Below are 27,316 nucleotides of genomic sequence, written 5' to 3'. Positions count from 1 at the left end.
AATTTAAAAAGCAGAATGACAAAGTATTGCATTTAGCAAATACCAACAAATTCAACTGCACATACCAACAAAAATAAATTATCCTCAAACGTAAGCATATCTTTCTGCCAAGCATCCTGATGCTTATATCTCAAAAATCTGAGTCATAAATTCTAGTTGGAGTTTAGCCTTAGAATGAAGAATTGAAAATAAAAATTTCACTCCTTTTTCTCTGTCCTGAAGGCACACTAACTCTTACTATAGTTTCAAGGGTCCCATTATCTCTGTTTTTGTTTTATAGTTCCTTAGCCATTACATCTTCCCATTTCACACATCATTCACGAGGAAAATAAGACAAGTAGGTGATCCACTCAGACAGTGCTGCTTGTAGGTTAGTTGATGTGATGTGTATAAGAATTTGATGCTAGAAATCTTGAAGGTGAAAAAGGTGTAAAAAAGATAAATAAAACTCTTCACAAAATAGCACTGACGCGGTGAATGATGGAAAAGCTATAGGTGGATAACTCATATGAGTAAGTTATTTGAAAATAAGATTTGCCTTGAAACATTCAATTTCAAGCTGTCCAACCCGTAAAGTGGTAAGTGTGCTTGAATCCTAGTTAGAAGGTTGCAGACCGAAATTTCAGGACTCCATTTCACTTGCTGCCATGGGATGAGCTTTGCCAGTTTCCATTCAGACTGCTGGAGAGGCATTCTGTCTCACTAGAGGGATGCGGTGAGGAAATGATCAACGGCATTTAGCTTTGCTTCAAATGCGCCTCCTGTTAGTTAGTCAAGTGGCGGAACTGATGATCTGAAAAGTTTTGCAGTGCAGATCATCCAACCTGTCTTGGCCAATGGGATGCATGGCAGCCAGCAGCAGCATCAGAAGAGGAAAATCATAGGGGAACCCCAAAATATGTAAATATTCATCATTTAATATGATATACAATCAGAGGGATTTCTGATTTTTTTTTCAGGCAAGCCCAGCAGATCTGCCATACATTGATTAAAGATATGTGGCAACACAATTGGCAAAACACACTCTAAATATATATAAATCATCAAACAAATGAATCATGAAATGAATATGTAAATTGTGCATTTAACCTCTCTTTACACAGCAGTGACTGTCATTCTCTTGTAAATTTAAGACCATTGTAATCTGACAACTCTAAAAATGCTTTGGTAAAAGCATGACATATTCAGTAATAAGTAAACAGTGAGTTGGAACCCCTAAGCAATTTGAGTCATTACTGGAACGAGGTGAAAAAGGCATCACATTCATGTGCTAATGTAGGTTCTAGATATGATATGAATATTTGCCTAACAAAAAACCTCCTGTCTTTTACTTGGTGAAAAAATAATGAATGTCAACATAAAATTCCCTTTTCTGCCCTTTGCTCATGGCTGACGTTCAATTATAACAAGAAAAACAGCAGCTCATCTCTGTGCTGGGAAAGAAAATGAGTCAGGCACTGATTTATAGCCTGCTGAAAATCCATCCTTGTAATGGACCAATCTTTACATGAGACTGCTATCCATTACTTTAACTGGGGCCTCCCTGCCCTGATGGTGCTATAGGACATCTGTCAGCACCAAAGAGCTTCAACTAAACAATGGCATCAACAGACAAATTTCCTTTTATCTCGGTGTTAGTGAAACTCTCTGGGCTCATCGTCTAAGAAACCTGGCTTCAAGTAATTGAAATAATTTAATTAACCAATGTAATTTGTAAAGATGAGGCTGCAGTTAAAGCTGCCGTATCTCCTTTCAAACTGACATTCTTATTAAGTCAATTTCACAAATTCAAACTCAGCCAACCAGAGATTTCCCCATAATTGGGCTGACTTTTAGCAGGTCCATCACAAAATATTCGGTTGGTTGATTTCAAATTTTCTGAACAAACACACAACAGGGGAAAAGTCCTCTAAGTACAATTTCAGACATTTCTCTGCAAACAGCTGGTGACATGCTGACCCTCACAAAAAAATTGCGGAGGATTCTTTTTTGTCAAATTGCCCCATACTATAACTCTTAGCTGAATTCTCCAGCATTTCAACTCCCCCTGTAATTTTCTATAACACTGGAGACAAAACTGCCAACATTTAAACTTTTTTTTGCCAAGCAACAGAAAGAAGTGGGAACAGGTATCAAGTGCAATCTGATCTTCTCTCTCGTAAGTCCTCCTCTCCATTTTGATAGAAACAACAAAGTTTATGTCAAAAAAATTCTATAAATACCATCATTTTAACCAAAAACCAACATATCCAAATTAACCATTCTTATTCATTGTTCTCATGCAGCAGGTAGTTTGGACAGTAGTTTAAGTTGAAAAGCTATCAGGTAGTATGCAGCTTCCTTGTAGATATTATAGATGTGCAATTTATGCAGTAAAATCCTGTGGGTTTTTTTCATGAAGCTATTATACTCTTATGAGACCCACGGGAATTTTTTTTAACACAGGGCATTTACAAATAATGAGAGGAGTTGACATAAAAGGTAACTTTTTAACCCAACATTTGAATCAGAGGTTTGATTTTATGTTGTAACTGGCTATACACGATAACCTGATTTTAATTATTTTTGCAAACAATATGATGTCACTCAGTCTGATTTTAATGGGCAAAAATAGAAATTAGGTAATACCTATTGTGGCATTCTGTAATGTTAGCTTGACATCTTCAAAATTAAACAATTCCAATTTGGATGGGGTTTGTTGAGAAACTAAAGAGAAATCATTCATGTTAGCTGTACAAGTAAGATCATTTTTATAAATCTGTTAACAATTTAATAGTAGTTCTTAACCTTTGAGTCAATGTTTGCCTTTGTTTACATATTCCTAGTTTGTTAGCTCCGCAATGTTGCATGTATTATAATCTTAATTCTTAAATGTGTTTGTAATGATGTGTCAATTGGCAAAAAAAATTAAAACATAACCGAAAAAAAAATGTTACCAAAATGATCAAATCTGATAAAGCACACCTGCCTGGAATCTTAGTAAACACTTCCATTCAGAAGCTTATTGTTTGTCAAAGTTTTAAAGGCTGCTTTTATCTGTGCACCCACTAAGCAGAATTGAATAAATATCATTCTAATTCAACACAGAAATGTTATCTATTGGTTCAGTTTCTTCAAGAGGTCATGTTAAAATTTAAATGTCATGATAAAACCTTTTCTTATAATACTTTTTATTTTAACCGTATAAGTATTTTTGATTGGCAAAAAAAAATCTTCTTTAAAATTGCCTGATTATCCAAAAGCAGTCTTGTGTTTTCCCACCTAGCACAGCCAAGAATATCATTAGCAAACAACCAAAGAGATTAGCAGAGTCATAGACTCTTTTGTCGTATTTGAATATGATGTCGGTCTGGGTTGCATGGCTGTCTGGACTTTGAGTCAGTGAAATGGTCATTAGAGTGAATGGAAAGGCTGCCAACAGTGGCTACTAATTTAGACTGTCAGAGCCGCCTTTGAAATTTCTAGAGTGGAAAAGCAAATTTTAAAAAATATTTTCCAAAATACAGTAGGATCACTTATCAACTAGCAGTCCCCCTTTTATATTGACGACGCAATTGAACTGTGGAAAGAGTTAAACAGTTGAGAACATTATCTGGAACAATTTTATGTACAGCAGCTTCTGTTGATGTCAACACAAAATGGAACAGTTATACTGATTAGTCATTGCCTAATATGGATGGTAGAGTTTTGTGGCCAACGAGCATCATATCTGCAAAGGGTCTGGCTTCATTCCTGCTACTGTTTAACCCTGCATATATTTCTAAAATAACCGACACTCAAAAGTGATCTGCCTGATCAGAATGACATATTTATTGCCTCATTCTCTGGCCTTACATGCAGGCTGAAAAATCAACATTTGAGTCATAAATTTTCTCCACAGGCAATACTTTGTGCATGAAAACAGCACAGCTTGGCCTTTACCAAGGCTGAACGTGATGTCTTAAAATACGCAGGAGCTGATTCAATGAATAGATGCCTTTTGACATTGTAAATTAGTGATGTATTTGGACAGATCAATAGCACTGTTTTAAAATTATTGCAGTTTCCAGAAGTTTTATTAGTAAAATTGTTGTTTGATTCCTGAATTCAAAACACCACTGACTTGTGTCTTTTAGCATTCCAAAAAAATTTTTTTGAATATTCAAGTGAACCAATGTTTGGTAGATGATAAATGTCTCAAAATGCAAAGTAGTGTATAAGAAATACGTATTTTGTATTGCCTGCATAGATCAGCCAGGGCAAAATTTAGGATTATAATCATTTAGTTTGAATATCAGAATCAGAATTAAGACTTGAGTTCCTGAAGCAGCTTGTATCAGAACATATACAAATACCATACAGAAACAAACAAAGATGATAAGATGAGTCATAATACTGTAATGGCTCCCCACAATTGGCATAATTTGAGTTTGATCACAAATCTATTGCTTTGGTGCTGTGGAAAATACTGTAAAATGAACAATTACACTGTGTGCTTGTTAATTTTTAGTGTCGTCTTTAAGGTATTGATTATTGGTATTACATCAATCAAAGAAATGAAGGCCCAAATTCTATCCAACCTGATGTTGTATTCTTGCAGTAACATATGTTTATAAAGTACAGCCAGAAAATTTGATAAATCTAGGTTTTAAAATTTTAATTTTAATTTTATCTGCTGGAAATGTGATGATGGTACCATTTTGGAAAGCATGCTAAAATTACTATTTTGTTATGATTATCAATTAATTAAACTACTCACTGCTAGTAGCATTATAGGTTGAATAAATTGTCCAAAAGCTACTGCTCTGTTATTGTTTGCTCCTTTTTGCACATTTGAAACAGTCCTACAAAAAAAAAATTGTCATATAACACACAAGTGGGCACTTATAAATATGGAGACAGCATGAGACCATCCAACATAGTGCAACATGCAACTCCTCATTATTTCTGGAGCAACACTGTTTTGGAACAGTTTCAATGACACAATCTCTTTCTCTGCAATTACATGTTCAGTTTAATTAATTGGATCTTAATACACTCAATTGAGATGTTACTTTGTGTAAGCAATTTAAATTCAGTAGCTGAATTGTTTCCTGTGTCCAGGGGTTTATGCAAACTAATTTCTACTTCACTATCTGTAGTACAGTTGTGTTTTGAGACAGGGGACAGAATTTTGCCGGAAGCGTACGGAGGCGGACCCGGCACACTGATGCATAAAATAACACGCGGTGACGTTGGGCGTGCGTCCTAACATCAGTGCGCATCGTTTAGATATTATGTTCGGCAGGCGTGCATCACAGGCAGCTGCGCACCTGCTGAACTGTCAACGGTCTATTAAGGTCATTGAAAAACCAATTAAAATAGATAGCAACACTGTCTGTTCAACCTTAAGGTTGGCGGGCAGCTGAAGAGCCCAAGTAGCCTTTGCATTTTTCAGGAAACCTCATCCACGGGCGGGATGAGGTTTCCTGCAGATTTTATTAAATAAATAAATAATTTTTGCTCAATTCATAAACATGTCCCAGCTTGTGTGACACTGTCACATGAGGGGGCATGCCTAAATAATTTTTAACTTTATCATTTATGAACTTTTATTATGTACATAATCTCCCTGAGGCAGTTCCATGCCTCAGAGAGATTTCTGTGCTCTCCTGTGAGCATGGACGAAACAGCCCCAATTCTCTCTCCTCCCCCCTGCCTGCACAGGTAGCACTGAGTGCTACCGGCCGTGCGTCACGCTGGGCGGGCCAGTTAAGGCTTGCCCACATAAAATGGCGGTGTGCAGCTGATCGCGGACGGCGATGAGCTCTGCATCCGCCTGCACCCGCTCCCAACCGGCCCACCCGACATGCAGAAAATTCTCCCCAGGATATACATTAGAATTTATACAGTCCTGTAGGGATTGCAGATTTGGCAAATAGTTTGACAAATCGCACAGTGGTTACAGCACATAAGGAAGCCATTCAGCCACTCCCCTGCCTTTTCCCAACTTCTCCAATCTTTCTACATAACTGAAGTTCCTCATCCCTGGAACCGTTAAATATTATCTGCACTCTCTCTAATGCCTTCATTCTCTCTAATGCCATCACATCTCTCTTAAAGTGTGGTGTCCAGAACTGGACCCAATACTCCAGTTGAGTCCAAACCAGTGTTTTATACAGGGTTAACATAACTTTGTTGCTTTTGTACTCTATGCCCTATTTGTAAAGCCCAGGATGCCGTATATTTTATTAACTGCTCTTTCAACTTGCCCTGCCACCTTCAATGATTTACTTACAGATACACCCAGGTCCCTCTGCTCCTGTGCCCCTTTTAAAATTGTACCCTTTATTTTATACTGTCTTTCTGCATTATTCCTACCAAAGTGAATCACTTCACACTTCCCTGCTATGTCCTTTTGAAGGTTTACATTGCCCTCCTCGTGGCTTTCAATACTTCCAAGTTACGTATCTTCTGCAAATTCTAAAATTGTGCCCTGTACACCAAGATCTAAGTCATTAATATATATCAGGAAGGGCAAGGCTTCTAACACCAATTCTTGGGGAACTCCACTTTTAAACCCTTCTTCAGTCTGAAAATCAACAGTTCACCACTACTCTTTGTTTCCTGTCATTCAATCAATTTCACACCCATTCTGCCACTGTCCCTTTTATTCCCTGAGCTATAACTTTGCTCACAAGTCTGTATCATGGCACCCTATCAAATGCCTTTTGGAAGTCTATGTACACCACAACAACATTACTTCATCAAAAAATTCAAGCAAGTTAGTTAAACATGATTTTTCCCTCAACAAATCCATGCAGACTTTCCTTAATTAACCTCCTTTTGACCAAATGACTAATAATTTTGTCCCAAATTATCGTTCCTCATAGCTTCCCCGCCACCGATGTTAAACTGACTGGTCTGTATTTGTTGGGTTTATCTTTATCCTCCTTTTTTTTGAGCAATGATATAACATCTCCAATTCTCTGGCACCACCTGAATCCAAGAAAAAGTTGAAAATTATAGCTAGTGCTTCCGCAATTTCCGATCTCACTTCCTCCAGTATCCTTGGATGCATCTTATCCAGTCCTGCTGCCTTATCAATCTTAATTGCAGACAGTCTATCCAATACTACCTCCTTATCAATTTTTAACCTTTCAAGAGTCTGATCTACACCCTCTCTCACCATGACCTGGGCTGCATCCTCTTCCTTAATAACGACAGATGCAAAGTATTCATTTAGAATCTCAGCCATGCCCCCTGCCTCCAGGCGTAAATCCCCTTTTTGGTCCCTAATCATCCTTCTCTTCCCACCTTTTTACTATTTATATGCCTATGGAAGACTTTTGGATTCCCTTTTACGTGAGCTGCCATTCTCTCCTCATACTGTCTCTTTGCTTCACTGATTTGCTTTTTTAATTCCCCACTGAAACTTCTGTATTTGGAATATTTCACAATTGTACTACGAGAAAAATTTTGCAGATGCTGGAGCTCTGAAATAAAAACAGAAACTGCTGGAAAAACTCAGCAGGTCTGGCAGTATCTGTGGAGAGAGAAACAGTGTTAATGTTCTGAGTCCAATTTGACTCTTCTTCAGCACCCTTTGGATTTCTGTTTCTCTCTCCACAGATGCTGCCAGACCTGTTGCAGCACTTTTATCTCAATTGTATTATTGACCTGACATCTATCATTAAACACTTTTCCTACTTCATTTTAATCTCTAGCCCTCTCATCATCCAGGGACCTCTGGATTTGTTTGCCTACCTTTCTCCTTTGTGGGAATATACCTTCACTGTACTCCAACTATCATTTCTTTAAAGGCAGCCCAATTTTCAGTTACAGCTTTGCCTGCTAATCTTTGATTCCAGTTTATCTGGGTCAGATCCATTTTACCCCACTGAAGTTGGCTTTTCCCCAGTTAATTATTATTACCTGGATTTCTCCTTGTCCTTTTCCATAGCCAACTTAAACCTTATGATACAATAATCACTGACCCCTAAATACTACATGTTCCTCTACTAACACTTGATCTACTTGGCCCACTTTATTTCTAAGAACCAGGTCCAGCAACATGTCCTTTCCCATTTGACTGGGAACATACTACTGTCAAAAATTCTTCTGAACACACTCTAGGAACTTTTACCCTTCTCTGCCCTTTACACTGCTTTCATCCCATTTTATATTTGGATAATTAAAGTCCCCTATTATAAATACTCTGTAATATCTGCACTTCTCTGTAACTTCCTTGCAAATTTGTTCCTCAACATCTTTCCCACTATAGAACCATGGACTAAACCGAGCAATGGAACTGCATGTCTTTTGTTCCTTAACTCTAGCCAGATTCTGTCTTTAACCCATCTGGGATATCCTCTCTCTCCTGTGCTGCAATATTCTACTTAATCAATACTGCCACCCTCCTCCTTTACTATCTTTCCTGAACCCCTTGCATCCAGGGATATTTAACACCCAGCCATACCCTTCTTCAAGCCAGATCTCTGCATTCACCACAACATCATACTTCCACATGACTATCTGTCTGCAACTCACCAATCTTAGCGACCATACTCCATGCAATCACAAACCTTCACTGTAACCCTAATTTAGGCTTTATTACTTTCCCTTTTATGCTGATCCCACCTAATACCTTACTATTTCTTATTCTAGTACCATCCGACTTTCTGAGTATTCTTTACACCTTGGTATTCCTCTCTAATATTACTTCTTGGTTCCCACACCTTTGCCAAGTTAGTTTAAATCCTCCCCAATAGCACCAACAAATGACACTGCAAAGAAATTGGTCCCAGCTTAGGTGAAACCTGTCCAGCCTTTACAGGACTTGCCTCCCCCAGAACTGATCCCAATCTCCTAAGAATCTAAAGCCCTCCCTCCTGCACCATGTCTCCAGCCTTGCATTCATCTGTTCTATCCTCCTATTTCTACACCCACTTGCGCATGGTGCCAGGAACAACCTGGTGATTACTGCTTTTGAGGTCTTGCTTGCTAATTTCCTACCTAGTCCCTTAAATTCTGACTGCAGGGGCACATGCCTCTTTCTACCTATGTCATTGGTACCAGTATGGACCACGACTGCTGGCTGCTTACCCCTCCCCCACTCGGGGTGCTCTGCAGCTGTTCAGTGACACCCTTGACCCTGACACTAGGGAAACAACATACCATACTGAATTCATGACTTTGGCCACAGAAACACCTTATCGAGTATCCTATCACTACTGACATTCCAGTCTTCTTCATGCCCCCTGTTCAGCTGAGCAAATCATGGTGCCACAGACTTGCTGTGGCTGCACACCCCAGAAGAGCCATCACTTACATCAGTATTCAGAGCTGAGTACCGGTTGGAGAGTCAGATACACTTAGGGCACCCTTACACTATCTGCCTGTTTCTACTTGACTGCCTGGAGGTCACCCATTCCCATTTTCCCTGCATACTCTTAAACTGCAGGGTGACCACATCTATGAAGATATTACCCACAAAACTCTCAACTTCATGGATGTGCCACAGTGATGCCAACAACTGCTTAAGCTCCAAAATTCTTCCTGCATAAATGGTTATCCAGGACACTGGAAAGGTCCTGGAGTTCCCACATGGAACAGGATGTTCACTCCTGGGGCCAGAGTTACCCTGCCATTCCTCTATCTATGAGATAATAAAACTTACTACTTAAAAGAAAACTCACCAGCTATTCACTTCTCTTCTTCTGTTGTCACTTAAAAATAAGGAAGTTAATTAAAGTGCTTTACTTATTGTTATTATATTTTTTAAAAATTAATTTTCTCATATCCTTAGACAAACTCATTAAAATTGAACAAAGGAAAACAAAACTACAATACTCACCAGCCAATCAACTCTTGGCCTTCCTGTGATATCACAGTTTGATATTTTTTTCTCTCACTTCAGTGATCCTGACCTGCTTCACACTGATCCTTCACACTCCTCCCAGTCTACTTCAGAGTGGTATTCACCCACTGCATACTACTTCCAGTCTGCTTCACAGTGATGCTGACTTGCTTCACACTCCTCCCAGTCGACTTCACAGTGACATTCACCAGCTGCACATCCCTTCTGGCCTGCTTTACTGTAATCCTGACCTGTTCCACATTCCTCCCGGTCTGCTTCACGGTGTTCCTGATCTGCTCCCTACTTCTTCCGGTCTGCTTCATAGTGATCCTGAACTGCTTCACATTCCTCCTGGTGATCTGTATCTTTAGTATTGAGATGGAGTTTATCTGGTCTTGCATTGTATTTTTGCTTTTGTTTTTTATTTACTCAATATAAGGCTAATACTAGGACTGCATCACTGTCTTTTTCTATATGCTAATGGTTTAATTACCAAAACTTTGAAGCAGAGGAATTCAAAGGCATGTGACACTAAAACTCAAGAGTTTATCCAGATTAACTAAATGAAAATGAGAACAAAATGCAAATGAGATACCAAATAAACATCGTCTTAAGGCTAACAATATGTGAAAATATATACCAAATTATACATCACTACAAGAGGCGTACATTAATTGCTCAATCTGTAACCTGGGAGAGGGGAGGTTTAGATCTTTAGTTTTTATTTTGAGTGAGTAGAGGCTACATTCAGTTCGAGTCAGAATAAAATGCACTTGGTGTGATTTTTGTGTTAGGGTTTAAACAGAGGGCTCACAAGACCAGGGCATATTATATTAGTTGCCTGATGCATACACGAGCTGTTGACTTAGATTTAAGATTCATAGAAGATTTTCAACCAGCCATTTAGACCAATCTGATGCAAATCACTTTACAATTCAGACAGGTCAATGTTTTTGCTGAGTTTCAAAATTACATTTACTTTCTCAGTGGTACTTATACACGTTACTCTGACCCAATGCAGCTGCAAAGTCCTATCTTCTGAATTTTTGTAACATTATTATGTGGCTTCTGATTTAACCTTGATAGGTAATTAGAAGATCCTATTAAGTAACCATTAAGCTTAAATCAAAAGGAGTTTATAATTCTGTGGTTACCAACAGTCTTTGGTGCAGGCAAATAGAAATCACCATGTTTGGAAAAAGGCAGTTTTGACCTAAATTTATCGAGTAATGATGAGTTATCCTTAAGAATCCAACCATTTTTTTTTATTCGTTTGTGGGATGTGAGCGTTACTGGCCAGGCCAGCATTTATTGCCCATCCCCAGTTGCCCTTAGTTCAGAGGGCATCTAAGAGTCAACCACATTTCCGTGCATCTGGAGTCACATGTTGGAACTAGATCAGGTAAGAACGGCAGATTTCCTTCCCTAAACAGGGACATTAGTGAACCAGATGGGTTTTTACAACAATCATTTCATGGTCATCATTACTTTTAATTCCAGATTTTTATCGAATTGAATCCACCGTGGTGGGATTCAAACCCTGGGTCTCTGGATCACGAGTCCAGCGACAATACCACTATGCCATCACCTCCCCAGTTTGTGACTGCTGCTTAAAATACAGTTACATTAGGTACTTGGCAAAAGCCATTTAGGTCCTAAAAATTAAGAACACAAGTGCTACAAGACATGTGTTAAAGCTAATTTACTTGATCAATACAAAATGCTTATCTCTTATATATTACTGTTTTTTTTCTCTGTTGCGTTTCTGCACTTTAAATTCTAAAGACATACATTTATGCACAGGACATAAAATTCCATAATAAAGCACTTTAACAACGTCTTTTAAAATCTTCAAATGATATTTTGCAATGGATACTATATTCTTGTCAGATAGGTATTCATCTTGCCTTTTGTTCTTATCACTATTTTTGACATAAGAAAGTATATCAGAAATTATCAAAAAAAGTGGCTTAAAGAAAATACAGGCAACCCATACAATCCAGATATATCTGAGATAGAGACCCCTTATTATAGCTGTTTTTTTTATAACAAACCTTTTCCATTATCGTGAACAATGCAAATAGCATATTATAACGGTGGGTGTATTACACAGAAGATGACTTTATGGTAATTCACAAGTGTGAGAGCCAAAGTGTTATTCAGGTGACAACACATTTTATGTTTGAGTTACATACAACATTAGAAATCCTAAGTTTCAATATCTAGTGTCATCATTTTATAAACCTACACACAGGACCTCTTTTAGTATTACAAATCACTGGGAAAAAATATCTCACGTTTCAAATACTTTGATCCCTTAAAGTAACTTATCTAACAAAGAATGATTAAAGAGCTTGGGAGACCCTTATCTCCCTGCTCCATCTATTGTGTTTACAAAAGAAACCCTCATGTTATTTTTCTTCTGTTCAGGCTGCCACATGAATCTAAAATTTAACTTTATTTTATCAGCTGTGCTGAAACTGTAAGCCAGGTGTTCTGAAACCTACCCACGCTCTGGAAATTACATCAGGGGTATGGATTACTCCTATTGTAGCTTCAAAGAAAGCAATAAAATGTTCTGCATGCTCTCCTTCATGTTCCTTAATTTCTCTCATTTTATTTGAGCACCCAGAACAATTCTGAAAGACATTTGGCCTGAAATGAGCCCAAGACAGACTTGCCTTTTTAAATGAGGAACACCCACTCATTCCCCCACCCCCATCTCCTCAACACCGAAATTATACTGCACAGTACCATACATCCCTAGTCAGTACAATTGTAATATGTTAGTCAGGTTCCTTTTACTGACTATGCCAACCAACTGGCTAAAAATATATCAAAGGTAGTGGCCTCAAAAATACCTTTTTTTGATTAATAGAAAAGCAATGTTCTGGTGTAAAGAGCAAGGTCATCTGCCAATAACAAAGTAATGTAGTAAATCATTTGTGCTTCACAAATAAATTCCACATCAGTAATTAAAACCACGCTTCTTGGCTTGTGCTATCAGCTCATCAAATACATTCCTCATCTAGAATAACAGATCCACATCTGCAGTCATTATACCATGCAAGATAAATCAATCCACTGAATGATGCTTTGGGGCATCATGTCTCCCTTTAAACTTCACTGTATTTATTTCCCCGTGACACATTTGACATTCTATTTACTGTAGGCAAATGAAAATCAACATAGTATATTGCAATCAGTGCACAAAATATACTTAACAGTGTTGTCTACCTGGTTGATGCCAGGTGAGTTACTAACTTGGACCTCTATTTCTTAACTGGTTTAAGTCAAAATTTCAAATTCTGAAAGATATCAAATGATTCTAAAAATATATTTTTCCTAATTTAATTAATTTTGTGGTAGAAATAAACAGTTTTCATTTATTTCGCTTGCATGGATATGTTGAGTTGTAATTCTTATTATATTCATCAAGAAGAACCCTGTACAATTTAATCTAACTGCTACCTTACTCCCAAAACTAGAACACCTGAAAATGTCAGTTTTCTGGCATTTGTTTTTCATTTAGACAATACTTATAGAAATAGTAATGAAGCTCATTTAAACTCTACTTTTATTAACATGTATATTTGTATATATGTTAACATTTATCTTGCAGGCTATTTTCTGGAATTATGAATGTCAGTTCCAATTTTATGCATTCTTGATTGCATATATCCAGATTCAGATACATCTATTCAAGACATCACTCCTAATTAGATGATTAGTGCTCCGAAGGACGGTAGATGGGTCATTTACATAATTTAATCATAAAAAGTTAGCAATGCATATTTCTGTATGCATTTGTACAATTATCTTCCTTCCTAGGGCTGTGATATTAATGTGATTAAACAATATTTCTGCAAACAGCAAGTGTGTACTCTATTAAACCTCTGCTAGAGGCAAATGAAAAATTAATTTTTGAAGACTCATTTTTTTCAACGTGACTATAGCCTATCTGACGGAATATTTTCGAAATGTACTTTGCAAAAGGCATAATGACATACGGCTAGAAAATGTGGTAAAAATACTGCTGAGCCATTACATCTATGCATAACAATACAACAGTGGAAAATGCACAGATGTTCATCAGTAATGCAATTTCCATCCAATTTCCTAAATGCAGTCCCTAAGTGCAAAATAGCTTAACGTTATGTTTAGCTTGCAGTTCTTCAATAAATAATGAATGCAATAAAACCGGCAGATCAATTTCAAACCGAGAAATTATAAAGGATTGTTTTACTAGCCTACCATTCCTGATCTGAAAAGTTTTGTTTTAATTCAATGAGTTTGACAGGTCAGTCAATTGCAAAGTTATTGTCTCGCAGAAACCTAGCTGGCAATGCCTGCTTACCATTTATATATCTGTCAGGATAACAAGCTAAGAATAACACAGAGACATCAAAACATGCACACAATCCATATCCGAGGCGATTCATTTAGATGTGCCCCCATTGATTTATTGTACAAACTGCAACATCTGCAGTCTGGAAAGACGCTCTGGAAAATTAATTCGCGATCAATTCAAATGGAACAAAAAAAATGTGCACCAGATAAATCAACCTGCAGTTTAATTTGGTATCTTGGTCTATTCCGCATCTCGAATTGTCTGCTAATTATCTTTAGCACTTTGGAATAAGTTTCTTTTTGTTTTTGCTGATTAGGAATGACAACAGCGAGTCCTGCAGGCTGAAACAGAAAATATTCAACCCCCAGCAAAGCGGCGCTGATCCCCGATCGCTAGTAAATGAAAACAATGTTACGGTGTTTTCGGGTAGCAAAATAAACCACCTTTAGTTGCCTCGTTTAACTTTGTGCGATCAGGACCATCATGCTGGCGTGGACAGCCAACCCTTGCGTTAGTTTAACACATGGACAACGCAAGCATAAAAGTGATGTTCTCACGTACTTGCCACGGTGGGTATCATATGTTCCTTGTAAAACGATGAATAGATATAATTAGAAAATGTTTTCATTTGGGATGACTGTACTTGCATTCATTTGCTGATCTGGGTTCCATGGTTTCAATAATACAAGGAGAGTTCACGGGGAGGGCGGGTGAAAGAGTGAAACTGAAACGTGACTGGGGACGGACAGATGAGTTTGTAAATTGTGTTAAATGCCAGGACTGCCGATTTTCCTTCTTGCCTTTAATGTTCCGGAGCAGTTTTCAAAACCTAATGGATTTGTCTCTAAGTGAAAATTCTACATTGTTTCTGATCATTGAAGACTCCCCCACCCCCTCCCCTCGCCCCCCGCCATTGACCAGTGGTTAAAATTCCCAAGCAGGTGACAATGGGGAAGGAGAGATGGGTGAAAGTAATGAAGGGAAAAAGTACTCAGTGAAAAGAGAAAGAAAAAAAATGCAGGAGACAAAAAAGAGATCGAACTCACCTTGCGTTGGTACAATCATTGAACAAAGTTTCAAAGTCTTTCCTGGATATGAGTTTGCAACGGTTGACTCCGGGCTGGATGGCTCCGAGTCCTCTGAGGATCCTGACCTGCTCTACGGTGCAGACCACGGGCGTTATATCCAGTCTCTTTAACTTGGTGTAAACCGTATGCAAACCGCCCACCAGATGCTTGAGGAAGAGATCAAAAACCTGCGGGAGGCAGATCAGCTCCTGTCCGTCCACATTGAAAGACGCCACTTTGACTCCACGCAGCTCGACCATCTTACACTCGTTGCCGCTGTTGATGTTGTTATTAATGCTGCTGAGTTTGGGAGATTCGGAAGGGCTGGTGTACACAGAATCGGTCCGGAACAAGCCTCCTGTTAACGGGGTAGAGGTGGGTGTAAGAGGGGGCGGTGGGATAACGGGAGCTGACACAGCCATGGCCACTTTACCACATGTACTTTCCAGTGTCTCTGTGTATCTGTGCAACGTAGTAAAGAAATGAGTGAGAGAAGCCGCAGTCACCTACTCTTCCCAGTGACCACACCCCCTTGTGTAACTGACACGGCCCGAAGCCAATCCGTTACATCGCTGCTCTGGGCGCCTTCGCCATTGGACGTTCACGTTGGAATTTCACCAATCAGATGCCGGGGCGGAGCTTGCTGCTGCTCTTCTATGAAATACGTGCTAAGCATGCATCAATAAATCAGTGAATGGACATGAGCTGTTCCGTTTGGGTTTAAAGCCGTACTCCCTCCCACGTTTCCGAAAGTTTGTTGACGTTTCAATATTAAATTTTCCCACATCACACCTGCGAATGTTCTTGTTTCATTCTCCTGTTCGATGGATGCTTCTTTGAAAAGATATTAACGGTGCAAGTTCACGCATGCAAAGATTGATTTGAATTAATTTTCCATCATGCTCTGATGGAGGATATTTGAAAGTGCGTGGGCATTTGAAAAGACAACTCTCAAGACTGGAGATTTCGGCTGGTTTCAAGCATTTTCAATTATTTTTGTCTGGGAAATGTCTGGCCTTCAAAAACACCGCGTTTCATTCTTACGTTAAAATATTGCATTTTTGCTTTGATGTAACGTCGTAATGTTATATATGGTACACACAATAACATCATTAGTATGCATATTCATGTCAATAAAACGTAAAAGAACATTTGGCTAAACAAGGTTAAACAAATATGAAACGTGTCTTGAAACGCATCTTCAGATCTTTAGATGCCGCCTTGTGTTTGGGTCACCCAAAACTTAATTCGGAATTATATAGCCAGGGATGAATTATTGAATAAACCTGGAATCGTCCTATGTATTAAGACGAAATGCTAGAAAATGCACCTTTTCTCGGACTAATAGAAATTAACCGTCTCTGGATCCAGTTAACGTTACACCAATGCTGAGGACGGAAATCCCCATAAGTAACTGCCCATCCCGCAGGTAAAATGTTCACAGGAATTCTGTTTTGTAATTCGACTTTGATAGCTTCGCTGACATATTTTTGCAGAGTGAAAAGGAAGATGCTGGAAGCACTCAGCAGGTCTGGCAGCATCTGTGCAGGGGGGAGAAACAGAGTCAACGTTTAAGGATGATGTCTTGAAGCTGTGTCACTCTCCACAGATGCTGCCAGATCTTCTGAGTATTTGTAACATTTTTTTGTTGTTTTTATTCAGATTTCCAGCATCGGCAGTATTTTGTGTGTGCGCGCATGGTGTTGGCGGAATTGCAGTGGGCGACCTGCCAGACACTGCTTTGGACGCCATGAGAACACCAGCGCTTTGGGACTATCAATAGCCGTACAAATACTATCTACTTATTTTTAATCTACTGACGCAAACCATGGGTTAATATTGGGGACTGAATTCAAATGCCAAATGTCTATTTTAAATAACTACACATTGTTGTTAACAGAGTGAATGGCATGTTATCCAAAAATAGAGAATTCGAAGTTATGTATTACACGTGGACGATTCGGGAATAAAGTACAAGGATTCTACGCATAAAAGTTGTACAGAAATAGCTATTTGTACAGAAGATTATTTGTATCTTCGTCCTTTGAAATCAAAATAAACATAGACTTGACGACAATATCAGTCACCTTCCCGGGTAAATACTGAACCAAACATTCATCAATGCAAGGGCATCCATATGCAATATGTAGATAATAAGCCAATGGCATTTATATAATAGCAAACGAATACGTGCTACAATAGCTATTGGCTAATGCTTTGTGAATAATAGAAAGATAATTTATAACGGTAGTAACGGCGGTGATTACAAATCGTATTTGAATATATTAACATAATCGATTCTCCACCATTTCTTACTTTTTAAAAAATAAATTATCTTTAATGGCTAGCTTTTTCATAGAAATCAGTCAATTGGTTGCGACTTTTACAGTACATAAACTTTAGCATGAAAATTCAGCATTTTATTGGTTCAGAAGCAAAATACTGCAGATACTGGAAATCTGAAATAAAAACAGAAAATGCTGAAAATACTCAGCAGACCTGGCAGCATCTGTGGAGTGAGATTTAACGAAACATTAACTCTGTCTCTCTCTCCTAGATGCTGTCAGAACTGCTGAGTATTTCCAGCATTTCTGTTTTGATTCATTATTATTTACTATTGGTTCAGACTTTGTCACAGAAAAGTGGACAGTTTTCATTTCTCAAATATGGAGGCTTGCGTTTTAAAAAATATTTGTCCATTAATTAAACAATTCATGCTAAAACAATCCCAGCCCGGGGCTTTTTACACCATGTTTCTATCACTCCTGACCAGAATACATGTACAATGATTATTAGCACAATAAAATTTTGACTTCATTCGACTGCATTATTACCCAGTAGGTACTAACAGTCTAATAATCACTAGAATTATGACATTTAAGAGATTATTTTAGAGTTTTATTACTGGTTTTTGTTCATTTTTAGAGAAAATAACAACATATATTTATGTGGCGCCTTTAACATGACGAAACGTCCCAAGGCCCTAGAATACCATTGTTTTACAATAGCGCGTGGCAATGCATCGATGATGTTTTGTCAACCTTGCGTGCTAGGGTGGCGGTTAGATAGCCAGTATATTCGAGTGGTGACTTCATTCTACGGACCACGCTTGTTTTGGGAAGTTTTTATTTAAACAACATGCAAACGGGATCTCATTTCCCAGTCGATCTTGCCACGCTTTAAAATTACACGCAGCTTTCTTTTTGAACTTGCCTGGATAATGCTCGCTGCTTTACTTTCTCAACAAGTACATTGTGTTTACAAACGTGTTGATACATACCTTGCTACGCGGACCCCAGGGATGGCTGAGGGCGGTGGTGTGATAATATCAATATTAAACTAATGGACAGGAAAAGGAAGGTAGGGCAGCTGTTTCAACAATAGCCACATCATTTAGGGAAAAAAAGGAAAGTAACTTTTCTGTTCAATACGTTATGTCAGATCGCCGATGGGACCGACCTCCATCCCCTCGGTCGTATACAAATCCATTGGAAACACAGCTTATCTCGTTTCATTCATAAATATATTGCATTTATTAAATACAATGACAACCCCCTCCTCCTCCTTTAAACCAGTATATTTCACCCCTTTCCAATTTTTACTTAGTTCTGTTGAAGGGTCATGAGGACTCGAAACGTCAACTGTGCTCTTCTCCGCCGATGCTGCCAGACCTGCTGAGTTTTTCCAGGTATTTCTGTTTCTGTTTTTGTTACAAATTACATGCTGAAATTACATTAACTGAAAACAACCTCTCTAAGAATCTAACAAGTCTACCGATATTAAGCCAAAATTGCACAGTATTTTCACTTGATTCGCGGAGATGAAGGGTTGGCGGCGTGGTCTCTGCAGACTTTAAAACGGACTACGAATGAGACACTTGCTTGTTAGACTCCTCACACCATTCAAACTACTGTCATATAATTTCATTTGCAGATAGCTAGATTATTGTACTGCAATACAACAAAAAAGACATTTGTTAGCTACACCTACAGACCTGTCAAATTAACCTACAACTGCACGCTACATGTCCTCTATCTTTGAAAACCTAGAATAGTTTTTCAACAAGCAGGTGAAACATTTTCAGTTTGGGAAGTTGAGACCGTCGGTTTAAATCATGGACAACTTGATCATGTACTGAATTGAAGCACAGCTGAGGTTTTCACATGATCAGTCCAATGCATTTCGCTCCTACTTCCGATACACAAAGAAAACGTTTTTAATTAAAGGATTGATTTTAATTAAAAGGATTGATTTTCCGAATTAAAATTTTGCACGAACGGGTCATAAGAATTAGATAGATTATTGTTTAGGAAGGTGCAAAGAAAGTCTAGGAGAGAAACCTATTCCAAACGAATTATTCATATTTCATTCAACTTAATTTATTTTTTAAAACTCGATAACGAGACGGAATTCCAAAGCGACATGTTTGCCGCAATTGACTAACTCAATTAAATTCAGTTTATTTTGCTCAAAAAAAAGTAATTCAGAAATTTGCTGGATTATCAAAAGTATCATTCGGAATTTAGAATGATTCCAAACTAATTTAAGGAGCAGCTATTGAGCTTATATTAAGTTTGTTAGCGAAATATAAACTGAAGTCACATTGTTGCACTGTGGATATACTTACTAATAAATAATTAATACAGCTATGTTTCTTTCAAACTGCAAATTATCTATTGTTTCATGATTCCTGGTTTCACATTGCAGCTGACATGTCATTTATCTACTGTAGAATTTGTATTTGTGGAGAGATAGAAAGTTGTTGCACTGTTGCTTTATGCCACCTACTTACCAGTATTGAATATTATTGTTTTGCTGCGAGATTGATTGTAAGTGAATTTGCTATTGTCTTATGATGGGCATTTACTGGGAAGAGGGATGTTTTCAGGTTAACGTTTCGAGTCCGTATGACTCTTCAACAGAACAGTTCTGTTGAAGAGTCATACGGACTCGAAACGTTAACTGTGTTCCTCTCCGCAGATGCTGCCAGACCTGCTGAGTTTTTCCAGGTATTTTTATTTTTGTTTTGGATTTCCAGCATCCGCAGTTTTTTGCTTTTATCTTGATATTTTCATGTTGATTAACAGTAGTATCTCTGCGGGGCGGATCTTACCTTGATTGACAGCAGTGCGGGGCAGAAAAGTTGTCGTCATTTCCGTGCTCGGGGTCACGTATGGTGTGTCAAGATGGCGGATGCTCTCCCGGAGGAGCTGGATGTGGTGATCTTGGGGACAGGTAAGGAGTGGCTCCGTCTCGTCCGGCAGACTATCTGCCGCAGATGTGAACGAGCCACATTGGAGACACCGATTCCCGGAATTTTTTTTAAGCTTGCAGATGTTGGGAGGGAAACTGCGCTGAAGCCGGGCCTTGGGTCCAAGCCCAGAATAGCGACCTGCCCCGAATGGTTGGGGCAGAACCCAAGAGCCAACAACAGTATTACCAATCAGTGTGAAAGAAAGATTTACATTTAATATAGCACCCTTTCATAACATCAGGGCGTCCCAGAGCGCTTTACAGCCATCTAAGTACGTTTGAAGTGTAGTCACTGGTGTCTTGGGTAGCCTCTCGGGATACAGGATAACTTGCTCATCATCTCCGGTTCGATGGATTCTAAAATGGCCCATTAATCCAGTGTGTGATCTACAGACTCTATTACGTGTGGGCAGGTGGTGCTTGAAGGGTTTAGTAGTTTGGTTGTTTCTGTGCTCCCTCTGACGCCTTGACTTTGCCCCTGCTCATTCCTGGCAAAGTCTCTCAATGTGTTCAGTGCCTTCCCGAATGAGACTTCTCCATTATATTCACTCACCAGCCAGGGTCTCCCGTGAATTGGTGGGCATGTTTACCTCTTCAGGACTTTGAGGACATCCGTAAAGCATTTCTGTTGCTCTACTGCTGTGACGAAGTTCTGAGTAGAGCAGTTGCTTTGGGGGCCTACCATCAGGCATATGAATGATATGCCCTGCCTAGTGGGACGTTGATGCTGCACAGGTTGGCTTGAGAGAGGACACTGTTATTGGACTGCCTTTCTTGCCAACAGATTTGGAGGATCTTGCTCAGGTGATACTTATCAAGTGCTTTGAGGTGTCTACTATAGATTTCCAAGTCTCAGAAGCATTTGGGAGTACCTGGATTGCTGATGCCTGGTAAACCATGACCTTAGTCTCAGGTTTGAGATCTGGTCCTCAAGTACTCTTTTCGTCAGTCGGCCAAAGGCTGAGCTGGCACATCAAAGGCGATTATGAATTTAATTGCCTATGCTTGTCTTTGTCAAGAGGAGGCTCCCAAGGTTTGGAAAGTGGTCTAGGATCTTGCTATTGATCTTAATCAATTTGGGGACGTGTTTTGCTGTGAGAGCTGGTTGGAAGACGACCTTAGTTTTCCAGGCGTTTAGTGAAAACGCCATTTTCTCATGTTTTGGAGAAGCAATCAACAATGACCTGAAACACAGTTTTTGAATGAGCACACAAAAGAGTCATCTGCATACTGAAGCTCTATGACTGATGTTGGAGTGGTTTGGGCTTTGGATTTGGATTGAAGTTGTTGTAGGCTGAACAGTTTCCCATCTGTCCTGTAGATTATTTCCATGTCTGTGGGTACTTTGCTGAAGGTGAGGTGCAGTATTGCAGTGAGGAAAATGAAGAGAGTTGGTGCAATGACTCAGCTTTGTTTGACCCCAGTTTTCACTCAGGTAGAGTTTGTCTTTTGACTCTGTCAACCACGAAAGTTAATGGAGTAACCTCCTCAAATTTGGCTGCCCTCAGAAATTTCCTCAGCCTACTCTGCAATGACGTGCAAGCTGTGATCCTTGCCAACAAAACCACCGCAAACCTGATCTCAGTCACTGTTAAAATGTATGAAACACGGAATCTATTTGCTTGTAAACTCCCACAAACAGTAATATGATTCTGACCAGATAATCGACTTTCAGGTGTTGATTGTTGGATAAATATTGGCCATTATATTTGGGTGACTCTTTAATAATTTTGTTATGGAGTTTTTAAGCCCACTGGAGAGGGCAAGTGATGTTTTGAGTTTCACGTCTCACCTGAAAGATAGCACCTCTGATTGAATAGAACTCCCTCAGTACTGCAGATAGTCAGCATTTTGTGCAGAAGTCCCTAGAGTGTGACTTGAACCCCCAACCTTCTGACTTGGAGATGAGTACCCCCCAACTATTGACACCTGATGTGTTGATTTGTAGTTTCACTGAGACATATAATGTGTGTTATTCGTTACAGCTTTGAGGGATCTGACTGAAGGTGTTCATTTGATTAAACCCTGTCACCAGTATTGAATAAACCTACTTTTTGTTGCCCTGACTCAAGCTGCAATTAAAATAGTCAGCATGTGGCCTCAACGATGATGACTTGCTATAAACCAGCATCTTTGAAACTCTCAACACTTAAATTGATGCTGCAAGCTGAGCAGTTTTAAGGTGTTTGTTGGCATACTGATCATTAATGTAGTAAAAAGTGATACCACTGAATTTGCTCTTAAGTTTGCAAGAAAACCCCTATCATTGTAATTTTGTACATCGGTGAAATCGTAAGATTTGCCTTGGAGTGATGTGGTGAAATGTAAGGTCTGCAGATTGGATTTGGCATCGGCTCATCTTTTGGACACCAGTGATCCTTCAGGGCAGGTTTCTTTGAACTACAAAAATGACCCTCAAGCCTGTATGTTCCCTGATTATCTTGTTAGCTTTTCAATCACAGAAAAGTTATTCAGTTGAATGTTCAAAAAGTAGAAATCAAGCATATGTGGAATTCTGTCTTTTATCCCAATACCCCTTCACAATGGTGGGAGCAGGCACTGCATTTGCATCTGCATGGTGTTGTATAATCATCAATAAGAGTGCTACTTAGCAAGGTTGCCTTAGTGGTATGGGGACATATGAAGCAGAGTTAGTACCCGAAATAATGTGCTTTCCATATTTCATTAAAAGTTGCTTGATTGTACGTCACTGGATTAGTCATCCAGCGGCCCGGACTAATAATCCAAAGAATGGGAGTTCAAATTTGAGAATTTGAATTCAGATTTTGAGAAATCTGGAAACAAAAAGCCAATTTGTAAAATTGACTTTGAAGCTATTAGATTTTCATAAAAAACAAATTGGTTCACTCATCCTCTTGAAAAGGAAACCTGCCGTTCTTGCTCAGTCTGGCCTACACATGATAGTTGATTTCTGACTGCACTCTGAAGTGGACCAGGAAGTTTGGGTCCTTCTTGCGGACAGACCACAGATGTTCTGTAAAGCGGTCGTCCAGTTTGCGTTTGGTCTCTCCAATGTACATTGATGTACATCTCCTCTACATTGGAGAGACCAACCGCAGACTGGGCGACCGCTTTGCAGAACACCTTAGGTCTGTCTGCAAGAATGACCCAGACCTCCCTGTCGCTTGCCATTTTAACACTCCACCCTGCTCTCTTGCCCACATGTCTGTCCTTGGCTTGCTGCATTGTTCCAGTGAAGCTCAACGCAAACTGGAGGAACAGCACCTCATCTTTCGACTAGGCACTTTACAGCCTTCTGGACTGAATATTGAGTTCAACAACTTTAGATCTTCAACTCCCTCCTCCATCCCCTCCTCCTTTCCGTTTCTTCCTCCTCCCTTTTGTCTTTTCCAATAACTTACATAGATTTTTCTTTTCCCACCTATTTCCATTATTTTTAAATCTATACCTTTTATGCCCCTTTATCTTATTTCACCCCACCTCCACTAGAGCTGTACCTTGTGTGTCCTGCCATGTATTCTTAATTAGTACATTCTTTTAGATAATATCACCACCTTCAACACCTCTTTGTTCTTTTGGCTGTGACATCTTTTGATTATCTGCTCCTATCACTGCTTGCTTGTCCCTACAACCACCCCCCCTGCCCCACTTCTCTCCCCCCAACCCCCCACCCCACCTTAAACCAGCTTATATTTCACCCCTCTCCTAATTTTACTCAGTTCTGTTGAAGGGTCATGAGGACTCGAAACGTCAACTTTATTCTTCTCCGCCGATGCTGCCAGACCTGCTGAGTTTTTCCAGGTAATTTTGTTTTTGTTCACTTCAGTTAGTGGTTTATTGTATTCTAAAACTATTGTAATATAATTTGTTAAAACTTTGTACAAAGCTCTGTATTTAAAAACGTTTAACAATAGACACAACTGGAAATGGGATGACAATTTCAGGATTGCATTTTTGTCCGCATGATGGAGAAGAAGGGTCACAAGGCAGAGGGGCTGGACACAGACATCTGGCTCCAAAGAGGTGAGAAGTGTTACCCCCCCAACACAGGGTCTACACCTGAAAGTGTTATGCCACTCACCTTTCCTTCCCTCTTGAGGTCCTGTATCCTCTTGGTGCACCATCTCCCAAGTTGGAGAGACTCCTGCTGCTGACTTCCTTGACCTTTTTCCCTGGTTGCCTGTGTTATTTGAGAGACTGGCCTCCTCCTCCTGTCCTTGGGAAAAATTACCTCGCTGCAGTCCCATGATCCCAGAGCAAGGCCTCCAGATAGGAATGAAACCCCTGAGGAAGAGCCTTTCTAGGTATTCTCTCTCTTCATGTGGCTGATGCAACCTCAGGAATCCATGTCCACCTGAGCCTTTTTGCCCCATGCCTGGGTCCCTTTAATTACAAATCCTTCCTTCAACATATGCGACATGTCACCCTGCCTTCCCTTTGTGGCCATGAAACCTGGAATTGGGATGCTATTGACATGGTTCAGTTAAAGAGTCATGGCAAAGCACACTCCAGCAGTAATCTGGGTCCTGACCTGTTACAAGTCCTGCCATTTCACCAGATACTACGTCTTGAAAATTACACCCATTTGAAAACTGCTGGCATGCAGACTTAGAATTTATTATTGATGAACGTGGTGCGCAGTGTATTTCTGGGGAAAGGGGTCTAAGATTCTCAGGTTAATGGAAAGGGCACTTTGCAATTAAATTTTTGTAGCGTAATTGGGTTTTGAAGGTAGTGCTTGATTTGATACTAGCAGTTTAAGCAAGGCCAAACTTGTTAACAGGTGGAATGTGCCATGGTGTGACACTAAGAAGTTAGCTCATCTTGGGGTACACCTTATTCATGATGGTTTTAAACTGCATATGTTGAGGTGAGCTCCGCATTATTGATATGGTTGGGAGGAAAGGATAAGAGCTGGTCTGCCTGGAGTATGTTCAGTGAGATACAAATGTGCTTCTGTTCACTGACTAATCACTTTACCTGAAGGGTAAACTATGTGGAACATGTTTAAAGGTTTGCTGGTGGATTCTGCAGCCCACTGTGAGTCTTGTAGGGAGGCAAATTCATAGTTGCATTTCCAAAAATTTGTCCCTGAAATCTCTCTTTACAAGTTGGGACCTCTAGCTTGCCTATGGAAAATTGAAGGTAAGCTTAAGAAATCTGGCATTGTTATACCCGGAATGATTAGAGGAGATTCTTCATCTTTATTTGAACTTTGCTCTGAGCAGTCATGGTAAAGAGAGAGAGATTCAACAGACAATCATTATGAGAGTGGATGTGCTCTTCAGTGTGATTTATTGTTTGCATTCTGTGCAATTTTGATTTGTATTTTTGTGTGCTTCTACTGCTGAGGAATGGATTTTTTTTTACTGACACATCTTGACAACATCCAGCATCTTCAGCTACAGGCAAAGCATAGCTAAGTTCACAAGTTAAATATGTGCCATTACCCCAAGTTCAGTACATCTTGCTGGACCAGTGTGACATTCACACCAGTTACCCTGATTGCTTCTAAATTAATTTGTAGTTAGACCATTATTTTTTGCCAAAATTGTTGGGAGTATGTTCACAGCCTTGCTGCGAATTAGGGGGCTCTTTGTGCTTTAGGTGAACCCCACAAGACCAGGTTGATATTGGTGAGGGAAGGTCTGTATTTGTCAAGTTTCAACGGAATTTGAATCCTGGCCTGAGGTGAAATTACAGCATCAAGCTCAATGTGTCCCAGGCCTTTTTTTGCAATTCTGAATCTGCGGCAAGTGGTAGGGAACAAACAAGAGGGAAAATCCTCATCCTCGCTGATCTACCTGCTGCAAATGCAACTGTCCATGACAATATTTGTAATAGTGATCACTGTGCAGTCCTTGTGGAGACAAAGTCCTGCCTTCAAGTAGAGATCCCCTCCATCGTGTGGCACTATCCCTATCAAAACTGGGCATCCATGAAGCACTGTGGGTCACCAGCAACAGCAGAATGTTATACAACTACAGTGTGTAACCTTATGGCCTGCCGTATCCCCCAGTCTACCATTACCATCAAGTCGTTGGGATCAACTCTAGTTCAATGAAGAGTGCAGGATGGCATGCCAGGAGCAGCACCAGGCATATCTAAAAATAAGGGGGAGTATTTTTTCCCTGTCAGGCAGGCCAGTTGGATGTGCGCAGCCGTTTTATGTGGCCAGGCCAATTAAGGCCTGCCCAGTGTGATGCCCAGCTCAGCGCTACCTGTGCAGGCGGTGGGAGGGAGAGTTGCGATGCACGCGAAAAAGCTCTTAAATCTCCCTGAGGCACAGAGCTGCCTCAGGGAGATTACTTTCATTATCAAAAATTGAAAAAAATAACTAATTATTCAGACATGTCCTCTCATGTGACATTGTCACATGAGCTGGGACATGTTTATAAATTTTCTTAACATTTTATTGAATTAGTAAACCCTTCATGAAACCTTATCGTGCTGTGGATGAGGTTCCATGAAAAATGAGAAGGCCACCTGAGCCCTTCGCCTGCCCGCCAACCTTTAAGGTTGGACAGGCAGCCCTGACAATTAATTAATTCGATTATTAACGGCCTTAAGACAGTTAGCCGACTCCGGTGCACGCCCGCCGAACTGAAGATCGGAATGATGTGTGTCACCGCTCGTCATACACGCCAAACAGAAGATTCTGGCCAAGATGTCAACCTGGTGAAGCTAGAATGCAGGATTACTTGCATGCCTAACAGCAGAAGCAGCATGCAATAGATAGAGCTAAGCGATCCCACAACCAACAGGCCAGATCTAAATGCTGCAGCCCTGCCAAATCCAGTTGTGAATAGTGAACAATTAAACAACTAACTGGAGGAGGAAGCTCCA

The 27,316-nt window shown here is 39.7% G+C and overlaps 2 protein-coding genes across 4 annotated transcripts in view; one reads left to right on the top strand and one right to left on the bottom strand.

Annotated features, from left to right (window-relative positions):
* Window positions 1-15,710, bottom strand: part of dacha (dachshund a) — a 400,809-nt gene extending 385,099 nt beyond the window's left edge. Inside the window, exon 1 of the mRNA XM_041195643.1 lies at window positions 15,215-15,710. Coding sequence (XP_041051577.1) covers window positions 15,215-15,657 — 443 coding nt within the window. The 5' untranslated portion in view covers window positions 15,658-15,710. The remainder of the gene's footprint in view (window positions 1-15,214) is intronic.
* A 4,687-nt stretch (window positions 15,711-20,397) lies between these two features.
* The window catches only part of chm (CHM Rab escort protein), a 143,035-nt gene continuing 136,116 nt past the window's right edge, over window positions 20,398-27,316 (top strand). For 2 of the 3 annotated variants that reach the window (XM_041195142.1, XM_041195141.1), the window contains exon 1: window positions 20,399-20,470. In XM_041195142.1, coding sequence (XP_041051076.1) covers window positions 20,422-20,470 — 49 coding nt within the window. In that variant the 5' untranslated portion in view covers window positions 20,399-20,421. Of the gene's footprint in view, window positions 20,471-27,316 lie in introns of all 3 variants that reach the window. The other variant, XM_041195143.1, reaches the window with a different exon arrangement.

The sequence above is a fragment of the Carcharodon carcharias genome, chromosome 9 (assembly GCF_017639515.1).
Source record: "Carcharodon carcharias isolate sCarCar2 chromosome 9, sCarCar2.pri, whole genome shotgun sequence".
Taxonomy (NCBI): domain Eukaryota; kingdom Metazoa; phylum Chordata; class Chondrichthyes; order Lamniformes; family Lamnidae; genus Carcharodon; species Carcharodon carcharias.
This window is presented reverse-complemented; position numbering and strand designations above follow the sequence as displayed.